Source organism: Sorex fumeus, unplaced genomic scaffold (genome assembly GCF_029834395.1).
Source record: "Sorex fumeus unplaced genomic scaffold, SorFum_2.1 ptg000054l, whole genome shotgun sequence".
Lineage (NCBI taxonomy): Eukaryota > Metazoa > Chordata > Mammalia > Eulipotyphla > Soricidae > Sorex > Sorex fumeus.
Window position 1 is genome coordinate 7,156,410 of NW_026606111.1, and position 22,257 is coordinate 7,178,666.

A 22,257-nucleotide genomic window follows, 5' to 3' on the forward strand; every position below is an offset into this window, starting at 1 on the left:
TAATAGATTGGTACTCCAAATTCCAGTAGGCGGGGGTCACACCCACCACCTGGCCCCCTGGCGCCGTGTAATCCCATCAACGGCCAAGACTCAGAGACTATAAAATCCAGCTTCCAGAATCGCACTGCCGCGACATCTTATCAGGACATCGTTTTGTGACATCTTATTATCTCATTCCTACTTTGGACAAACTTGCAGGTTATCGAATGTAGCCTGCCCACAGGGCAGAGTCTGGCAAACTCCCCGTGGCGTACCAAATATGCCAAATACCAGTAACAATGATGGGTCTCATTCTCCTAAAGAGCCTTGAATATAATCTCAGGGCTAGGATGAAAGAGACGTTACTGGGGACTGCTCGAGGTAATCGATGAATAACAGGATGATGAATGAATGAATGAATTAATAGATTGGTAAATTATTCCACAAAAGTGAACAGTTATTTTCAGGTATTAGTGCATATTTTTTTGAGGGTGCTGGAGAATGAATCCTCATACATGTGAGGCAAGTGCTTTTGAGTTAGATCCCCAGCCAAAGAAATTGCTTTTTATTTAGGTTTTGGGGCTACACCAGCTGCTCCTATGCTCATGAAACCAGGTGGTACTGGTTATCATCTGGGCCTCCAATCTGAAAAGCATGTGCTCAGCCCTTGATATGGAAATAACTTGCTTCTTTTGTTATTTGTATTTTTTTGTTTGGGGACCACACCCTGCTATGCTTAGGCTTACTCTTTGCTCTGTGCTCGGAGGTCACTCCTGGTGGAACTGGAGACCACATGTGTACCATGGATGGAAACTTTACCCCTTGTACTGATTCTTAAATTGCTTTGTGTGTGTGTGTGTGGGGGGGTGCATACCCTGCAATGTTAAGGAGTTACTCCTGGTTCTGTACTCAGTAATTATTCCTGGCAGTGCTCAGGGGACCATATGGTATGCCAGGAATTGAACTCTGGTTGGCTGCCTGCAAGTCAAACCCCCTACCTGCTGTGCTATCACTTCAGCCCCCTAAATTGCTTCTTTTAATGCAATATTTGCTATTATGTGTTTTACTCCATAAAAACTTATAAAATATGTAACTTAAATTTTATTGCTTCCTTTTTAATTTTTTTGCTGCACCTGTTAGTGGCCAGGGCTTTGCACTCAGGGATTACTCCTGTCAGAGCTCAAGGGACCATATGTGGTGCCTGGGATGGAACCAGGTCTAAGTTGCCTACCTGTTGTACTATCTCTCTTTCCAGCACAGTTTTCCTTCCTTCCTTCCTTCCTTCCTTCCTTCCTTCCTTCCTTCCTTCCTTCCTTCCTCCCTCCCTCCCCCCCTCCCTTCTCTTTCTCTCTCTCTCTCTCTCTCTCTCTCTCTCTCTCTCTCCTTCAAAAAAAACCTCCTTGTCCTGTCTACTAGTATTCCAAATTGGCTTTGATGAGTGTCTTTCCAAAGGACTATGTGAAAACAAATCACTTTTGGAGTTGGAGTGAGAATACAGTGGGTTACTTGCTTGCCTTGCTTGCCTTGCTTGCAGTTCAAAATCCTTACACCACACAGTCTCCCCAGCACCTTAGATTTTGGGAGGGTCACAGCCAACTCTGGCTGTGCTCAGGGCTTAGTCCTGGTGGTGTGCAGAGGATCATATGGAATACCACGAATCGGACTGGTCTTGACCACGAGTAAGGCAAGCTTCTTACCTGCTGTACTATCTCTCCAGCCCCTCAGTGACTCCCGAGCACAGAGTCAGGGGTAGCTGCTGAGCATTGCAGGGTATGCCCCCCCAATTAATTAATTAAATGCGAAAATTTTAAGTGACATAAATAAGAGAAAGACTGCAATATTAAAGTCTCCTTTTCTGGAAGATAATTTTTGTTGCTTCATTTGAGCCATCATACCCAGCAGCCATACTGGTACTGTTCCTGGCTGGGCTCAGGAGTGTCCCCTGGTGGTGTGTGGGGGAATAAGTGGTGCAGGGATTGAATTTGTGTAGGTAGCATTGCAAGGTAACCCCTATATTATCTCGTTGCCTCCTAGATGATAGGGTTGGATTTTTTGTTGTTGTTGTTGTTCTTGTCACACCAGACGGTTCTCAGGGCTTACTCCTGGGGGACCAAATGCAGTGCCCGGGATGTAAAGGAGTTGGCTGGGTGCAACGTAAATGACTTATCTACTGTACTAGTGCTCTGGCCCCTTTTAAAAGGTTTTGAAAATCTGTAGTAAATTCCTTGATGGGATCAAGATTCCCTGATGTCTGGGTTTGAACCACAGCAACACAAATGCTATCCCTTCTCCAAAAAAACAAAACCAAAAAAAGAAGAAAAACCCTAATGTCATAGCTGAGAAAGTGGGTCTATTTTCTTACTAATCAAAGATGCAGGGCCCATCAGTTGCTTCATTAGGGTTAGACCCTGCAGGTGCCTCCTCCCAATATCTGGTGCCGGGAGCAATAGTACAACGGGGAGGGTGTTTGCCTTGCACATGACTGACCTAGGTTCGATCTCCTACATCCCATATGTGCGCCCCTCCCCACCTTCCCAGTATCACCAGGACTAATTCCTGAGAGTAAAAGCACGAATAAACCCTAAGCATGGCTGGGGGCTGGAGTGATAGTATACAAAGAGGAGGGTATTTGCCTTGCACGTGGCCAACTGGGTTCGATCCCCGGCATCCCATATGGTCCCCTAGCACTGCAAGTAGTGATTTCTGATGCAGAGCTAGGAGTAACCCCTGAGCATCGCTGGGTGTGACTTAAAAAGCAAAAAAAAAAAAAAAAAAAAGTAAATAAAAATACCCTAAACATGGCTGGGTGTGCCTCCAAAACCAAAAACAAAAAAAAGAAATAAAATAAAAACAACTTCCAACACGCTGGGATAAGTTGCTTATCTCTCATGCAAGAAAAATGTCTGAGGCCAGGGATCTAGGCCGCGGCTGACACTCAATCACATTCACAGTTTATTCCCATAACTGAATAAACGCCAGGTCCTGGGCTGTGCTCAGTTTCCCTTTCACTAGGTTCTAGCGGACCCCGCCCCGACTTCCGGCTGCGACCCCGCCCCTTCCGGAGCGAAGTTCCGCTCTGCGTCTGTTCCCACCCCTCCGGTCCCGCCCCCTTCCGTAGCCCTTCGGAAGACTACGGGAGTTTGGCGCCAACCGTGGTTTTTTTTCCCCCCCTTGTCTCCTAAAGGCGGGAACTAGAGTTGTCTGCGCCGGAACGTGCCTTGCGTCTCATCTGATTGGCCCCAGGAGCTCAGTTCCGCCCCCGCGTCCCCGACGGCGCTCTGGTATTGGCCGAGAGTCCCAGAAAGGTTTCGGCGTCCAGAAAGGATCCCGGGCTCTCTCTCGGGGCCGGGGCAGGGCGCGTAAGTTGCCTCGGGGGTCTTGTCTTGTGGTGGGGGGGGGGGACTGATGTTAGGGGTCGAGGTGCAGTACTCCCCCCTGACCCCTTCCCCAAAGCGGGGAGGTGGGTGCCGCTGCGGGGAGGCAGAGGGTAGAAGGAAGCCGGACGCGTCCGGGGCGTGAGGGGGTCGCCTCTGGCCTCCCGGGCCCTCCGGTTAGCCGCGTTCCCGCCGCCGCCGCCCATCGGCTCCCGCTTCTGACTCCGTTCCGGGGCGGAGGGGGTGGGGTGGGGGTCGCTGCGGCTCCTGGAAGAGGGCGCGCGGAGACGTGGGGGGAGTCGTCCCCCTTTTCCTCACCTCCTAAGCCGTCTCCTTGGGAGACGGGCTCAGGAAAGCCCGGGGCTAGGGACACCTGGGAAGTTGGTGGCCCCCGAGTCAGGTGATCTTTGGTTGCTTTTGCTTCCCCGAGGCTCTGGCGCCCCGGGGAGTTGTCGGGGTGTCGCTTCCACGGCGCTTACCTGACAGGTCCGAGGCGCTCGGCTCGGAGCGGCACCGGGCTGGGGGGGAAGGTCTCAGGGAACCGGCCCTGCGGGAAAGCGGCTCGGCGTGGGCTGCCCGCCCTTGTGCCTCGGCAGCCCCCACCCCACCCGATTTCCTTTGGGCGCCTCTGGCTTGGGAGGGGTCCCAGAGCTTCTCCCCACCTCACTGCGAGAGAATTAAGTGACGAGAAGGCACACAGGCTTGTTGTTCGTCTGTTTCTCTCGGAGGCAACGCGTGCTCTCCTCGCCTTCGTCTCAGGTCTGTCCTCTGGCTTTTAGAGACTGCGCTTAGGGTGGGCGGCCGGGGAGGCAGGTTTACCTGTTCTGTGGAAAAGGGTGGGGGGGGGGAGGTCTGCGTCTCACAGGACTCTGGAGAGGATTCGGTGTACAGGTGATGTTCTCAGAGCATTTAGGTTGAGAGAGGAAATAAATGAGACAGGAGAGAGAGGTGAGGGAAGAGAGAGGCTTTCTGTGGAGATCTGGTGCGAAATGGATGCTCTCAGAGCATTTAGGGTCGAGAAAAGAGAGAGAGAGAAGTTTTCTGTTCATTTCCTCACAGGTTTTTTTTTTTTTTTTTTTTTGGTTCGTAGATTTTACTGGATTACATTAAAACCTTTTACTTGGGCCTAAAAACACTCCCGTATTTTGTTCCCTCAGTTTTTTTGCAAAACTTTCTTTGACCTGTCTTTTTTGAAAAGTCAAATGTTGATTCACCATTGCTTTGCAGGACTAGAAAATCTCAGTACAGCCTCAGACTTCCTGTATTTACAAACCTCATTGAATCTCCCACCAAGTTTTTAGTGCCATCTCTCTACCAAAATATGTCTTCCTCTACCCATTTGTCACATCTCCAAGTTCTCAGTCTTAAAGTTTCTTCTTTTTTTTTTAGAGGGGATGGGTTTACCACTTCATTTGCTTTATTTATGTTTCACATACTAGTGAAACTATTTGATAATTGTGTTTTACTTCCTAACTTACTTCACTCACTACCTGCACCAATCTTGTTCCAAAAGGTACACAATTTCATCTTTTTTCAGGAGATAAGTAGTATTTCATTGAGTATATATTTGTTATCTGTGGATGAGTATTTATGACGATTTTTGAACTATTATAGAATACAGTGTGCCTATGAGTAATAAGGGCTGGAGCGATAGCACAGCGGTAGGGCGTTCGCCTTACAAGCGGCCAACATGGCCGACCCGAATTCGATTCCTCCGTCCCTCTTGGAGAGCCCGGCAAGCTACCGAGAGTATTCGATATGCCAGACACAGTAACAACAAAGTCTCCAATGGAGACGTTACTGGGCCCGCTCGAGTAAATCGACGATCAACGGGAGGGCCTTTACCTTTATTAGTAATAAGGATGCAAATATCTCTTTGAAATAATGTTTTTGTGTCCTTTGGATATGTACCTAAAAGTGATCTTGCTGGCTCATGGTTTCTCCATTTATGTCTTCTTAGAAATCTTTATACTATTTTCTATAGAGACCACACCAATTTACATTCCCACCAGTGGCATATCAGTTACTTTTTCTCCATTCTCCATACTTCCTTATTTCTCACTGATACTATTTCCAATTATCCTCACTGGTTTTATTGGTGATATTTCATTGTGGTTTTGATTTACATTTCCCTGTTAATAAGTGAAGTTGAGCATTTTTCCAATAGTCAGGGAACCTGTTGTGTTGTCGTAACCTCTGTAGCATCTCTCCAGCCCCTGCCTCTGTCCCTTTCATAGGAAAACTCTACTGTAGTAGCAGCTCTCATATTGAGATCCTCTCTTGTGAGAAAGTGGAAACATTGAGTAAACTCTTCTTTGCATGATATTATGATAGATAATACTTTTTAATCTCCCTCTACCTTTCCAGAAGAATCACTAGTCTTTATGATTCTAAGAGAGACCATCTCAACTGTGCCAATCATGCCCCATCTTCTGTATTATATACTTAAAACAGTCTGTTAGACATCTGAATCTGGATGTCCTGATAATGATTTGACATGTCCTGTTTTGGTTATCTATTTTAGTTAAAAGCAGAACTCTGTTACCAAAGCTAGGAATGTTAACATTGTTTTTAACAAACTGATAAATAACAGCAGTTTTTTTCATTATTACCTACCAACCTGCTGGGCCATGTGCTGAGATCTGGCAGTGCAGTGGTAACGGCAGAGCCAGTCCTGGTCTTCATGGAGCTTACAGTCAGGGAGTGAGATAGACATTTGTCTAGGAATCATACAAAATATAATCCTCAACTGGAAAGAAGCCATGGAGAGAAAGGATATAGTAGTATAAGTGGAGAGAGGGTTTAAGTCAGAATAGCAAAGAGGAATTTTGGAGCTGGGGAGAGAGCTTAAGTGGTACATCCTGGGCCTAGCATGGGTGAGGCCTTAGTTCAGTCCTTAGCAATATTTTCTCCCTACAGCCCCCTGAGCTCTCAGGTGCCCTACCCTTAACCTCTGGTAGTGCTCCTCCCCCTGCCCTCCCAAACTGCTGATGGGTGGCCTGTATAAAATAAGGGTAAATAGAGCATTGAGAAAAGGTTCGTCCTCCAGAGAGCCTGTGGTGGAGAAGAACAAACTGTATACTCAGCAAACTGAAAGAAGGCCCATATAACAGACTAAAGACTGTTGTGTTCTGGGGGCGAATAATGTAGACTGATAACTGGAAGGATTGGCAAATTCAGGTCACTTTGTTGTTTGTAAGAGGAATTGAACATAATCTGTTTGACCTAAGATAAATTGGAATCACTAGGGGTTTTAAGCAGAGGTGAGAATGTGATCAGATTTACTCTTGGTTGGGGTCTGCTGGAGATCTCACACTGGCACTCTGGCTGCCATACGGCAGTACCACTGGGATCACACTTAGCTCATAGTGTGCTGAGCATGTACTCACTCCAGTGAATTATCTCTTGGGTCCTCGGACATTTTTTATAAGGTCGCCTTATAGCTTGTTCTGAGAAATTGAAATTGTAATAACCATGACATTGTGAAACCCTCCCTGTGAGCTTTTCATGCTGAGAATAGACTTTGAGTGAAGGCTCATCACATTCTCAGTAAATGTATGTGGTTTAAATCATGGACATATATGTGTATTCTGGCTGTTTAAGTCTCCTTTGTGTGATTTTCTTGTTTATTCATTATGCATTTATTATTATTTTCTACTATTGCCATGGGGCTGGAGCGATAGCACAGTGGGTAGGGCGTCTGCCTTGCACGCAGCCAACATGGCTGACCCGAGTTCGATTCCTCCGCCCCTCTCGGAGAGCCCGGCAAGCTACCGAGAGTATTCGATATGCCAGACACAGTAACAACAAAGTCTCCAATGGAGACGTTACTGGGCCCGCTCGAGCAAATTGATCAACGGGAGGGCCTTTACTTTTTACTATTGCCATGGTGCCACTTCCAAGAGTGTTATCTATAAAAATAAGATAACAGTAAGCAGAAGACTTGGGATATCAGGTACAGAAACCAGTACTATACATGCAAGGCATGTTCTGATTTTCTCTACTACTGAGCCATTGCCCTAGCCCGTTTATGTTTCTGTGTTTATCAAAGCCAGTCAACGGTGTTTGCAGGATGCTGTGAAGCTAAGGCTTAAACCTGACTGCAACACAGTAGTTATGTGGCTGTATCTACCACTTGATCTATCTCCTTGGCATCCTCCATACGTTTACTTTTTTTTGCCACACCTGGTGGTGCTCAAGGCTCACACCTGTCTCAGTGTGAGCTCAGATATAACTCCTGGCAGAGCCTGGGCGCGGGGGAGGGCAGGACCATATGAGGTGCCCAGGATCAAACCGGGGTAGGCTACGTGCAAGACAAGTGCCCTATCTGCTGTACTATTGCTCTGATCGCTGCTTTTTTTTTTTTTTTGGGTCACACCCGGCGATGCTCAGGGGTTACTCCTGGCTTTGCACTCAGGAATCATTCCTGGCGGTGCTCGGGGGACCATATGGGATGCTGGGAATCGAACCCGGGTCAGCTGCATGCAAGGCACACGCCCTACCCGCTGTGCTATTGCTCCAGCCCCTGCGTTTTCTTAATATGGAGAATTAGCAAACTTGATATCTGTTTTCAGATTGCTAATGGTCTAAATGGGCTGGAGCGATAGCACAGCGGTAGGGCGTTTGCCTTGCACGCAGCCAACATGGCCGACCCGAGTTCAATTCCTCCGCCCCACACGGCAGAGCCTGGCAAGCTCCCTGTGACGTATTCGATATGCCAGACACAGTAACAACAAAGTCTCCAATGGAGACGTTACTGGGCCCGCTCGAGCAATGGTCTAAATAGCTTCTCCAATATGGCAGGTAACCTCTCCCCACAAATGGCTATTTAACTTTAAAATGAAAAAGCAGTTTTGGAGTGTGCTGGGCCAAAATAATGTCATGTGTTCTCCTCGCCCCACCATGATATGTCTTCTAATGTATGAAATCTGTGAATGTGTTGACATGGCAAAAGAAGTTTTGCAGGTGTAATTGCCGTAAGTCTTTCTGGCTCAGTGGTAGAGTACATGCTTCCCATGTATAGGGCCTTGTGTTGAATTCCTGATACTTCCCTCCAAAAAAGCTGAGAATTTGGAAATGGACAAGATATTTTGCATAATCTAGATGGCCTAGCATTACATGTTGGTTCTTAGAAGAAGAAACAGGAAGGACTGGGGAGATTGCTAAATGGACTCTGATGCTAGAGTCCCAGATTTAATCCTCAAACACCTGAGCGACCTTCCTACTGTAGAGCACTTCTCATGTACTTTGTTTCTATTGCCTTTGGGCATATGCTATCTTTCCCTCATATAAGAAAGATCATCCTGTGTCAGTTCCTTTTTAACTTCACTCACGATGTTACTCTTAAGAGTCATACATGACCCAGCAAATTGCACGATTTTATCTTATTTATAGCTGAATACTATTCCATTGTGTATATGTACCATGTTTTTTTTGGGGGGGGGTCACACCCAGCCATGCACAGTGGTTACGGACTTATGCACTCAGGAATTACTCCTGGCGGTGCTCAGGGGACCGTATGGAATGCTGGGAATCGAGCCCGGGTTGGCCACGTGCAAGGCAAACACCCTACCCGCTGTGCTGTTGCTACATTCCCAATACCATGGTTTCTTTATCCAGCCATCTGTTCTTGGAACTTGGATTGTTTCCAGATTTTGGCTATTGTGGATAGTGCTGCAAGAAACAGAGGGATGCATTGTGTTTTGGGACCCTTGTGATATATTCCAAGAAGTGGAATTGGTGGGTCAGACAGAAGTTTAAAGAAGTTACCATAGTTGTCTTATTTAGTATAATGATTTAATTATTTAGTTTTGGTCTGCACTCAAGTGGTGCTCAGGGCTTATTCCTGGTTCTGTGCCCAGGGATCACTCCTGACAGGCTCTAGGTATCATGTACCTTTGTAAGCACCCTATTTGCTGTACCATCACTCTGATGCCATATGATTATTTTTTGTATAAAAGTTGAGTTTTAAATTGGATTGTTTGATAAGATTATCATCATTACTTTGTGGCATGTTGTAGCTGTTGACAAAATGTTAGACTATTTTTTTTGGCGACGTGGGAAGTTTATAGTCATTAATGCTCAGGGCTTAGTCCTGACTCTGCACTCAGGGATTACTCCTGGTGGTGGTCAGGGTCCATATGGTATGCTGGGGATCAAATGTGATTTGGCAGCATGCAAGGCAGGTATTTTGCTGGGACCCTAGACCTTTTTGTTTTGTTTTGTTCTTTGGATCACACCTGGAGTTTCTCAGCAATTACTCCTGCCTCTGCACTCAGGAATTACTTCTGGTGGTGCTCGGGGGACCATTTGGGTTGCCGGAGATTGAACCCAGGGTGTCTGCATGCAGGGCAAGTGCCTTACCACTATACTATCTCTCAGAAATTTTTGAGATCATAATAAGAGTAAAGATTCTCAGGAAATTGCTTTTAACTTAAAGCTAGGTTTAATCTCTGCATTCTAAAAGTGTGAAATTCTTATATTTAATACTTTTAGATGGCAACTATTAAAAGAATATAGGATCATGGCAGCAGATGATGATAATGGTGATGGACCAAGTTTATTTGATGTCTTTTCTGGTAAGGACCAATTTTAATTATCTCTAAATTATTTAATCATTTACTTGTTAAAATAGTAATTTTAATAAGTATTTTAATTATTAAAATAGTAATTTTAACAGTATGCAGGCTTTACATTTCTAGTTATTTTAGGCCACACTTCAGGGGCGCTCAGACGATACTCCCTAGAGTTTCTTGCCTGGGGATCACTCTCCAGTAGTGTTCAGGAGATCGTGTGGTACTGGAGATTGATCCTAGGTTTCCTGCCTAGAAATCATGCAGTCTAGCTCATTGAGCTGTTTCTGGTCCCAGTTAAAAATTTTTAAACATAGGTACAATTTTCAAGTTTTCAGATTTTTAATTTGGTTTAAAACCTCTACTTTTCTGCTAAGCTTTACTCTAGTAGTATTGAGTTGCATGCTGATGTTGTAGATGATATGTCACAGACAGTGGATTCTGCTGTATTCCTCTGAAGAGTTATTATTGTTTGTTTTGGGGGCCACACCTGATAGTGCTTTATCCACTGTACTATTATTTCAGCCCCAGAATTTTTTTTTAAGTATTTCTGGATTTAGGGTGCAGTTGAGTTGGTTGACATCACTTTGATCCTTTGAAATTTGTTCATTTTAAACATTCTGCACAGATAGTAGTATTTTATCCCTAATTTGCCAGTGACAGTTTGCCACCATCACCAGGACAATACTTTTGACTTGTGTCTTCCATTTTCTTTGTTTTGGTCAGGTACTTCTTCTCTGGCAGGAGGAGATAGCTCTTTTCTGGCTGTTGCTCTTCCTGTGTGATTGTTCTTTGATTTTAAGGATTTTTTCATCAGGGGTCCAAGAGATAGTACAGCAGGTTGAGCATTGCCTTGCATGCTGCCTACCTGTATTTGATCTCCTGCAATGCCAGGAGTGATCCCTGAGCACAGATAGGAGTAAGCCCTGAGTACTGTTAGGTGTGGCCCCCAAACCAAAAAAAAAATATTTCACTGATACAGTATGTTTTTGGAATTGAGACTTTACATTTTATATTTCAACGTTTTCAGCAGTGCTGGGTGATTAGATGCTTGGGTCTGTGAAGGTGGCCTAGTGCTGCTGCTTAGGCCCAAAGGTCCCAGCTCTGAAAACAAGGTGTCCCCCCCCCCCCCCTTTTTTTTTCTAACTGCGTTTGTGTTTTGGGAGGCTGGGAGAAGACCATACATGGAGATAACTTGGGTCTTATTCCAATTGCAGTCCTTGAAGACCATTCCAGTTTGTACCCTGGGGACTTTGCAATGCTGGGGATCAAACCTACAGTCTTTGAGCTATCTCCCCTACCCTGAAATTTAGTTTTTATTTCTAATCTTGAGTTGTAAATCTCTGCTAAAATCTTTTTTTGTTTTTGTTTTTGTTCAGGGGCCACACCTGGAAGTGGTTTAGGATTTGGTCCTGGCTCTATACTCAAGGATCACTTCTGGCAGAGCTCAGGGATCATAGTGGGTTCTGGGAGATTGAACCTGGGTTGGTTTTCTGCAAGGCAAGTGGCCCCCTTAAAATCCTCCTTTTTACAAGGCTTTATAAATATTTCTGATCAATTCTTTGAGTTACATTTTTCATCTGGCCCTTATAAGTAGGAATGGAAAATCTTTTTTGTTTTGTTTTTGGGCCACAGCCAGTGATGCTCAGGGCTTACTCCTGGATCTGCACTCAGGAATTGCTCTTGGTGATGTTCTGGGGAACATATGGAAGAAAGGGATCAAACTCCAGTTGGCTGCATGCAAGGCACACGCCTTATCTACCCTCTGTGCTATAGCTCTGATCCCGGAAATGAAACTTATTTACTAAGGACATAAAATTAGTTTTGACTGCTCTTTGATTTTCTTGCAGCTTCTCCTCTTAAAAATAATGATGAAGGTTCATTGGATATCTATGCTGGGTTGGACAGTACTGTTTCTGGTATGTAAATTCTGTTGTAAAAATAGCTGCCCTTCCCCCACCCAAAACGTAGCCTGCTTTTGTTTGATCAGTCTTTTGGAAATCTTTATTTTGTTGTCAGATTCCAGGAATAGCTCACAGAATAGTTTGCCATTCTTTGAAATGATTACATCAGGCAATTACTGACCTGCCTAAAATTTGCTAAGTAAAAGCAAATAGCACTCAGGTTTGTTTTTCATCTAGGACTCAGATTTAATTGGACCATATGCAAAAAATATTTTGTAATACTAAACATTTTGTGTCATTAAAATACGGTGCTATTTGTACATATGTAACTATTCACACTGTAATTTCAGTTAAGTGATATTAGATCTTTTTTTTTTGTGGAGGGGGCGGGTGTTTTTGTTTTCCGTTTTTCCACATCGTGGTGGTACTCAGGCCTTACTGCTGACTCGCTGCTCAGATATCACTCCTGGTTGTGCTTGGGGACCATATATGGTGCAAGAAATTTCAACTGGGGTCAGCCACATGCAAAGCACTTACCTTTACTCCTATTGTTTTAGCCCAGAACTATTTTCTTTTCCTTTTATTTTTCCCGTTTTTGGCCAAACCTGGTACTCAGGGATTACTCCTGGCTTTACTCTCAGGGATCACTCCTGACAGCGCAGAGATCACGTAGGGTAATGAGGATCAAACTTGGGTTGGCCGCATGCAAGTCAAACATTCTTCCTGCTGTACAATTGCTCTGGCTCCCAGAACTTTTTTCTTTGTTGTTTGGAAGATCAAACTCAGTACCTCACACAAATGTGCTCTACCACAGAGCTATATCCCTGGCCCACTTCGAACATATGCCTTTGTATCTGATTTGTTGACAAAAAGTGTTTTAGGTAAATTGCTTTTCAACTCTCATGTCTGAAATAAGTATAGATTTTGGTGAAATGTAAGAGAAGGAGAACTGTTTGGTCCTTTGAGTTGAGGTAGCAAAAAATATTTTTAAATTTCAACTATTTTTTTCCATTTTCTTTCAGCTTTATTAAAATATATGTAACATTATGTAAGTTTAAGCTTACACAAACTTGCCTATTACAAAATCTGTTACAGCTATAGTTTTAGCTAATATCTGACTCTTGTCATCATATAATTAGCATCTTTTTTTGGGGGGGGGGTGGTGGGGACAGGGGTTTGGGCCATACCCAACAGAGCTCAGGGCTTACTACTGCCTTTGCACTCAGATGACACTCCTGACAGAGATTGGGGGAATGTATATGGTGCTAGGGATTGAACTTAGGTCAACCATGTACAAGGCAAGCTCCTTACCACTGTACTATTACTTCAGCCCGTATGTGTTTATACATGCTTTTTGGCCCAGCCTGGTAGGCACGCGGGACCTTGTGAGGTGCTAGGGATTGAGCCCAAGGTTGGCCACATACAAGGCAAAAGCCTTAGCCTCTGTATTATGATCCTGACCCCACGTTTGTTTTTCTTTTCTTTTTTTTTTAAAGATTCAATTTTTTAAATTTTTTTATTTTCTTCCTTTTTGGGTCACACTCGGCAATGCACAGGGGATACTCCTGGCTCATGCACTCAGAAACCACTCCTGGCAGTGCTCAGGGAACCCCATGTGATGCTGGGGATCGAACCCTGGTTGGCCGCAAGCAAGGCAAACACCCTCCCCACTGTGCTGTCTCTCCAGCCCCCATGTTTGTTTTTCTTAAGTGAAAACATTTCCCCTTTCCCTTTCTTGTTATTGATGTTGTGGTGATGAGGGAGAGGGGGGTCACACTTATACCAGGTGTCATATTTGTACATTTTTAGTTGTGATGCTTGCATGGACTCTCACGTGGTGCTTGTAGAGGAGCAGTGAGCATTCCTTTGGTTGTGTTTACACACCTGCTAGCCAGGAACTTTACTCTTGAGTTGTGCCATGTATTGATTACTCAACAAGGTTGCTGCCATACTTACACATACGAATATCCTTTTGTGGATACTCATATACACCCAGCTGTAGTGTGGCCAGAAGTTGTGATGTGTGTGATCACAGATAGCAGAGGTGTTCAGTGTATGTAGAAGCACTGGGGATTGAACTCAGATTGCAAGACTGGCATATCAGCCTCTGAGTTGATCATGAACCCTGGAAATACCTATTTTAACCTAAGGATTTTTTGTTTGTTTTAGACAGTACCTCCAAACCCTGTGTGCCATCCAGAAATTGTTTGGATTTATATGAAGAAATTCTTACTGAAGAAGGAACTGCGAAAGAGGCAACATACAATGATGTATGAGTTAACAGAATTATTATAGAAAGTTGTTTTGTACTCTTCTGTAGCTTTTGGAGTATATGCATCACATTATTAAAAAATAATTTTTTTTTTTTTACTGAATCACAGTGAGGTACAAAATTGCAAGGTTTTTCATGATTGGGTATCAGTTATTTAATGTTCCAACATCCATCCCTTCGCCAGTGTACATTTCTTACCACCAATGTTCCCAGTTTCCCTCCCCCCCACACCTGTTTTACCTGGTCTTGGATACTGTATATTTTATATCCTCTCAAAAAATGGAGCACTTTGCGAATTTGCGTGTTATCTCTGTATCTTTCCAATTTTAGTATATGTGCTGCCGAAGCAAGCACTAGACATCACCTTATTGAATGTTCTATGTTTATGACAGAGCTCTTAGAGAAAAATAATTTTATCTTTTTTGCTTTTTTTGGGGGGGGTCACACCTGGCAATGCACAGGGGTTACTCCTGGTTCTGCACTCAGGAACTACTCTTGGCGGTGCTCAGGGGACCATATGGGATGCTGAGAATCGAACCCAGGTTGGCCGCGTGCAAGGCAAACGCCTACCCGCTGTACTGTTGCTCCAGCCCCGAGGAAAATAATTTTAAAGTTAGTTTCTACCTTCTGGGTTGGTTTTTTTTTTTTTTTTTTTTTTTGCTTTTTGGGTCATATCCAGTGATGCTCAGGGGTTGTTCCTGGCTCTGCACTCAGGAATTACTCCTGGCGGTGCTTGGGGACCATATGGGATGCTGGGGATTGAACCCAGGTCGGCCGCGTGCAAGGCAAACGCCCTACCCGCTGTGTTACTGCTCCGGCCCCCTGTTTTTGTATTTCTGAGCCACACCTGGTGATTTACTCCTGGCTCTGCATTCAGGAATTACTCCTGACAGTGTTCAGGGGACCGAATGGGCCTTCTGGTCTGCTTTTTTTTTTTTTTTTTCTTTTTTGGGTCACACCTGGCGATGCACAGGGGTACTCCTCAGGAATTACTCCTGGCGGTGCTCAGGGGACCATGTGGATGCTGGGAATCGAACCTGGGTCAGCTGCTGTACTATCACTCTGGCCCCCCTGGTCTGCTTTGTATTTTTTATTTTTAGTCAGTGGCTACACTGACTTGGTGGCTGGGGTCACTTTGGTGCTGCCCTGGGAACCATGTGGTGCAGGGATTGAACTTGGGCCTCCTACATGCAAAGCTTGTGCTCAGCTCATTGAGCTCTCTCAGTCTCGGATATGCTTTTTAAAACAATGTTTTCTGAATGTTTGTCTAAGTTAAATTTTTTTTAGATTACATTTTTTTCTCCTAATTACCTCTCTGATTAAATTTTACTTGTCTAAATATATAAACTGGGTTGGAGTGATAGCACAGCGGTAGGGCATTCGCCTTACAAGCGGCCAACATGGCCGACCCGAGTTCGATTCCTCTGCCCCTCTCGGAGAGCCCGGCAAGCTACCGAGAGTATTTGATATGCCAAACACAGTAACAACAAAGTCTCCAATGGAGACGTTACTGGGCCCGCTCGAGCAAATCGACGATCAACGGGAGGGCCTTTACCTTTACCTTTACCTTTTAAATATATAAACTAAATATATAAATATATAAAACTTCAACAGGCAATCACTTTAATATATAGAGCTTTGTCTTTTTATGATGTGTACTATGAAATGTTCCAAGAATTAAATTGGACATGTTCTTTGTACTTTATTTGTAAATTGTAAGATTTGGAGATTGAATGAGAAACTAAACAAAATATATTACTGGTTTGGTGACCAAAGTTTAAAAATTAGAACAAACTTCCCAACATGTAGCATAGAGTTTATCACTAATGGTGCATATGGTTGTCCTCTACAAGATTAAGATAGGTATGTTTATTCCTAGTTTGCTAAGGGATTTTTATATATTTCCAATAATGAATTAACATTTTATATACATTGGTTACAATCACTTTGCAGCTATTACAAATTGACTTTTAGTGATTTCTGATAATTTCATTTGTCATTTTTTTATGTATTGTTCACGGTCATGGTCCTCCCGTTGTTCATTGGTTTGCTCGAGTGGACCCAGTAACGTCTCCATCGTGAGACTTCTTGTTACTGTGTTTGACATACCGAATACGTCACGGGGAGCTTTCCAGACTTTGCCGTGCGGGCAAATTACTCTCGGTAGCTTGCCGGACTCTCTGAGAGGGGCAGAGGAATCGAACTCGGGTCGGCCATGTTGGCTGCATGCAAGGCAAACGCCCTACCCACTGTGCTATCACTCTAGCCCTTATGTATTGTTAGAGAAATTAATATAAGATAAATTTGTTATATGCCTGCCAAGGAGGGAGATTGGGGGGTGGGAGGGAATCTGGGGACAATGGTAGAGGGAAGGGGAAACTGCCTGAAACAACTTATTATGAACAACTTTGTGAATCATAGTCTTAGTGAAATTTATTTATTTATTTGCTTTTTGGGTCACACCTGGTGATGCTCAGGGGTTACTCTGGGGACTGTATGGGATACCGTGGATGGTACCCAGGTCAGCGGCATGCAAGGCAAACATCCTACCAGCTATATTATTGCTCCACCCCCTCCTACAACATTTTAAGTAATCTTTTAAGTGAAAAAAATAATTTACAATGATACTTAAATTAATCTTTCTATATTTTATAGTTACAGGTAGAATATGGGAAATGTCAGCTGCAAATGAAAGAGTTGATGAAAAAATTTAAGGAAATACAGACACAGGTAGGAATATGATGAATATTATACTTTTTGCCTTAACTGAAAATAACATTTTAACAAACTTTTTGTAAGATTGACATGCCAAAGTACTGGCAGCTTAAGAAACTGTGTTTGAGGACTGGAGCAATAGCACAGCAGGTAGGATGTTTGCCTTACATGCAGCCGACCCGGGTTCAGTTCCCAGCATCCCATATGGTTCCCTGAGCACTGCCAGGAATAATTCCTGAGTGCACAGCCAGGAGTAACCCCTGTGCATTGCCAGGTGTGACCCAAAAAGCAAAACATAAATAAATAAATATCTGTGTTAAATTTGGGCTACACCTGGTAGTTTACAGGGCTCACTCCTCCTGGCTTTGTGCTCAGGAATACTCCTAGTATGGCTTGAGAGATCATAGTGGATTGCTGGGGATTAAATCTAGATGAGTGGCATGCATGCAGTTGTCTTACTCCCTGTACTATCTAGCCCCTGGAACTTTAAAAAAAATATCCTATGAAATAACAAATCTAGCACAGCAAATTAATTTTCTATATTAATGAAATTGATGTAGGAAAACTGCTTAATTTGTTAAATGATGACACGAAAAGATTTGTTGGGACTATTTAATTGAAGTAAAACTCATTGGGTGACTTACTGATAAGAGGAGCAAAGATTTAAAGTGATATTTTTTGAGAAAATGGTGGTATTTTTTGTTGTCATGTTGTAAAAATCAGAAATACATTGTCTTGTTCTGAATCATTATTTTAGCTTGTAAGATAGGTTGCAAGTTTTTGATCCCTGTTTGTATAGTAGTTTCATTTTAGTTAACCTTCCTTTCACACCAGCTTTTCTCTGAATCCCAGCTTCCCCATCTGATGAGTGTAGTGGTATTTCCAATTGGACTTACTTGAAAATAAGATATAATTTGTGCCTAGTATATAGTTAGCATTCAGTAGTATTTAGCTATATTAGCTAGTTTTATAGATACATATTTCATTTAATGTATTTATATTTTGCGATATTTAGAATTTCAGTTTAAAAAATGAAAACCAGTCTCTTAAGAAGAATATTTCAGCACTTATCAAAACTGCAAGAGTGGAAATAAACCGCAAGGATGAAGAAATAAATCATCTTCACCAAAGGTATAATTGAGAGATACAGATCTCTTTATAAATATTGTAGTTCTTGTCATGTAGGATATTTTTAACTTTGAGCAGGAAGATAGTAAAATCATATATTTAATTTAAATTTATTTATTTAGCTTTTTGGGTCACACCCGGCAATGCACAGGGGTTACTCCTGGCTCATGCACTCAGGAATTACTCCTGGCGGTGCTCGGGGGACCATATGGAATGCTGGGAATCGAACCCGTATCTGCAGTGTGCAAGGCAAATACCCTACCCACTGTGCTATCGCTCCAGTCCCAATTTATGTTTTTATTTTGAATGATAAACTAGTGGCATATGTGTATGGTTATTGACAAAGTAGTGCTACAATATTCAGTTTTCTAATAACTTTGGACTTAGCTTTGGCACTCTTTTTTTTTTTTCTCCCTATGGTGCTAGGAACCTAATGCAAAATTTTCAAAAATCCCATCTCTAGTGAGATCAGAAAGAAAGTATTGTCAATAGGGTGCTGGCCTAGCATGCAGCTGACCTGGGTTCTATCCCCCATCCCATATGGTCCCCTGAACGTGGCCAGGAGTAAGCCCTGAGCATCACCAGATGTGGCCCAAAATCAAACAATACCACATCCAAAACTAAATTTATAATCAAACCATTGTTATTTCCCTGGTCAGTGGATTCTCTGTTATTTAGTTGATATAAGTTATTTAACTTGAAATAGGATTACCATTTAATTTATTGCCCACATCATTGTACATTTGAGGGTATAAAAGGGAACTATTAATAATCGCATTTAGAGTTACTGGAAAACTGGGACCCACTGTTACTCTGCCTAGATCATCTTGACACTTGCTCTTGATCGCCCTTCAGATTTAGTTCATCACTATACTCTGACTTTTGTTTGTTTGTTCTCTTTTGGCCACATCCAGTGGTGCTCAGGGCTTACTCCTGGGTCTGTGCTCAGGGGTCACTCCTGGTACTGCTTGGAGAACCATTTGGGGTGCCAAGGATTGAACCGGGTTGACTGTGTGCAAGGCAAGTTCCTTATCTGTGTACTCTCTCTCTGGGCCCTGTTGCTTTTTTGTCTTTGTAATCTTTGAATTCATTCTCCAGTTTTTCCATTGTTTCCTGTCCTCTCTCATCTCAACTGGTAATATTCTTTATACTGGTATCTCCATCTTGTGTTTTTTCAACTTATATTTTCAGTATTAGAACCACAGAAAACTTCATAAAGCAAGTCTGGCATCTCACTGTCATAGAACCACTAATTTTTTAAAAAATGTATTAATGACTAGACCTGAAGGATAGTACAGTGTTTGAACCTTGCATTTGAGCAACCTCGGTTTGATCAGGGCACTATATATGTTCCCCTGCACACCATCAGGGGAAAGGTATGTTTAAACGAAGTGAAAAGAGAAACTGGACGATTAAATGATAGAAGTTGTATAATTAGATTGTTTGCTATGGTTTAATGTTACTAAGAAATACTGTCAGACATTTCCACTATTTTTTTCCCTTCCCCCTCCCTTTGTTCTCTTGATGGGAGCTTATGGCATTTGCACACTTGACTGTGGAACTCATTGGGGTTGTGCATGTTTTTTGTGGGGCCACGCCTGGTTGTGCTGGGGAACTGCATTTCTGGAGATCAGATCTAACTTCATACACTCATCAAGCTAAGCTCTTGCTCTCTCTCAATAAAAGAATAATCTCATTGTCATGATTCTGACAAAGGAAGGTGATTTTTTTTTCTTTTAGTGAAGCAGTTTTTTTTTGGGGGGGGGGTGTCACACCCGGAGATGCACAGGGGTTACTCCTGGCTCTGCACTCAGGAATTACCCCAGACGGTGCTCAGGGGACCATATGGAATGCTGAGGAATCGAAGCCGGGTTGGCCACATGCAAGGCAAACACCCTACTGCTCCAACCCCAAAATAGTTTTTATTGAACAAAATTTACTTGAAAGAATATGAGAAAAGAGAAACAGAACACAAGCTATAGCTTCTCTAGAGTGGGAAAAATAAAGCAAGCAAAGATATGCATTTAAGGGGAACACGGGCTTGAGAGAACCAAAAATATTATTGCAGTTGAATCTCAGATTTTTTTTTAAATTAAATCATCATGAGATACCTAGTTAAAAAGCTATTCATGATAGGGTTTCAGTCATACAATGTTCTGACAACCCATCCATCCACCAGTGTCCCAGAGTACGCTCTCTCTCTCTCTCTCTCTGTCTCTCTCTCTTTTCCCCTCTCTTTCTCTCCCCCTTCCCCTACCTCCCCCCCTCTCTCTTCCCTACCCTCTTCCCCTTTGGGCCTTATGGTTAGCAAAACAGATACTGGGAGGTTATCATGTTTCTTCCTTTACCTAGTGGTCCTTTTATCCAGAGTGATCCTTTCCAACTATCATTGTCATAGTTGTTCCTTCTCTATCCCAACTCCTTCTCTCTCAGCACTTGTATTTCTCAGATTTTTATAGAGCTTAGTTCTTTTTTGTTATCTTTTTTGGTGTTTTTTTGTTTGTTTGTTTTTCGAGACCACACCTACTGGTGCTCAGGACTTACTCTTGACTCTGTGCTCAGGTATCACTTTTGTCAGGGCTCGGGGTATCAAATGGGATGCTGGGGATTGAATATGAGTCAGCCATGTGCAAGGCAAGCACTTTACCTCTGTACTGTCATTCTGGTCCCTACAAAGAATTCTTGTTTTGTTTTGTTTTTGGATCATAGCTGGTGATGCTCAGAAATTACTCTTGGCTCTCTACTCAGGAATTACTCCTGGCGGTGCCTGGGGAACCACATGGCATGCTGGGGATGAAACCTGAGTCAGCCGTTTACAAGGCAAGCACTCTACCTGCTGTATTATCTCTCCAGCCCCTACAAAGAGTTCTTTACTAGAAGAACTTTGCACCAGTTGATGTGTGGTGGACAAGAACATGTATGGCTCTGAAGTAGCTCAGTGTTCTCAGTGTTTTGTGTTTTTTCTATTTTGTTTTTGGATCATACCCACCAGAGCTCAGGAGATATTCCTGGCTCTGGGCTCAGTTTCTGGGACAATATGCAGTTCTAGGAATCACACTAGGGTTGCCTGCAAGCAAGGCCAGAGGCTTATCCACTGTAGCATCACTCTGGCCCCTGGATGATTCTTTTATTTATTCTTTGCCCATACCAGATGGTCCTCAGAGATTATTTCTGACTATGTGCTTGGGGAATCATGCAGTGTCAGGGATCTAATTTGAATTTCCTGCTTACAGAGCATGCACACTTAACTCTTCACACACTGTTTTGGTACTTGCGCACATGTTTACAGAAATCATTTAGCAGTGGTGCTCACACACTTTTCTGCCATAGTGCTCACTGAGGGTTGTACCCTTGGTCTGTGATACTTGGGAGACCTTTTTGGTGGATACTTTCTGGAGATCACACACTTAAGTTGTTGTTCCCATAACCACCTGGCTGCAGTATGCCAGAGATCACACTTTCTGTTGAGGTGCCTTGGTTCCTGAACAGCATTTCCGTAAGTTGTACCCGGAGTAGCCTCAAGCATGCAAGGCAGGTACCTTTTGTCACTGAGTCATTTTTCACTGGGACTCCTACTTTGCTCTTTATAATTATGAGCTCAGAATTATAAATATATTAATCTCTTGTATTTGTACTTAGATTCTAGTGGTAAATGTTTTAATAATTTCCTAAAACTATTTATTAGAAGGTATACTCTTTTTCATTTGTCCTCTTAAGTACGGTTTGAGGATGTCTATTGATACTGGGATTACTGTGGGCTTGTATGTGAAAAAGAAAACTAGGACAAGTAGTTATGTGGAATTCTGTTTTGATGGTATCTTTGGCTCTTCCAGATTTCAATTTTCCTTCTGTTTCAGTAGGCTAGGATGAGGGAGGGCAAGAAAATAATGTCATTTTTCTAAGAGAAGTTAATCTGGTGTTATGGAACTGTGCACTTGAGGTGAAGAAAATTTGAGAAAGGTTGTCAAATTCTGTGTTAGAACTCAGATGCTTCAGACTTCATTTGAGCAAAACAAATGAAGAATTCCTTATTTAGGAAGCTGGTAAATTCATGCCTTTATTCAAAATAAAATTAATTTTGCCATATTAGGTTCCCTAATTTTAAAGTGTATTAGATGTAAATAAAATTTGGAATTTTAAAAATCAATTAACTTTGGAGCTTGAAAGATATTACAGGGAATTAGGCATTTATCTTGCACATGGAAAACTGCATATGGTCTTGTGAGCCTTGCCAGGAATGATTCCTGAGCCAGGACTAAGTCCTGAGCACAACTGAGTGTGGCCCAGAAACCAAAAATAAAACTAAGTTAAAA

General features: G+C 43.0%; 1 protein-coding gene across 1 annotated transcript in view; it reads left to right on the forward strand.

Moving 5' to 3' along the window:
• Nucleotides 1-3,274: 3,274 nt before the first annotated feature.
• CASP8AP2 (caspase 8 associated protein 2) overlaps nucleotides 3,275-22,257 on the forward strand; it is a 31,333-nt gene continuing 12,350 nt past the window's right edge. Inside the window, exons 1-6 of the mRNA XM_056125227.1 lie at nucleotides 3,275-3,338; nucleotides 9,849-9,931; nucleotides 11,776-11,844; nucleotides 13,999-14,099; nucleotides 16,757-16,831; nucleotides 17,832-17,947. Of these exons, the coding sequence (XP_055981202.1) occupies nucleotides 9,877-9,931; nucleotides 11,776-11,844; nucleotides 13,999-14,099; nucleotides 16,757-16,831; nucleotides 17,832-17,947 (416 nt within the window). The 5' untranslated portion in view covers nucleotides 3,275-3,338; nucleotides 9,849-9,876. The remainder of the gene's footprint in view (nucleotides 3,339-9,848; nucleotides 9,932-11,775; nucleotides 11,845-13,998; nucleotides 14,100-16,756; nucleotides 16,832-17,831; nucleotides 17,948-22,257) is intronic.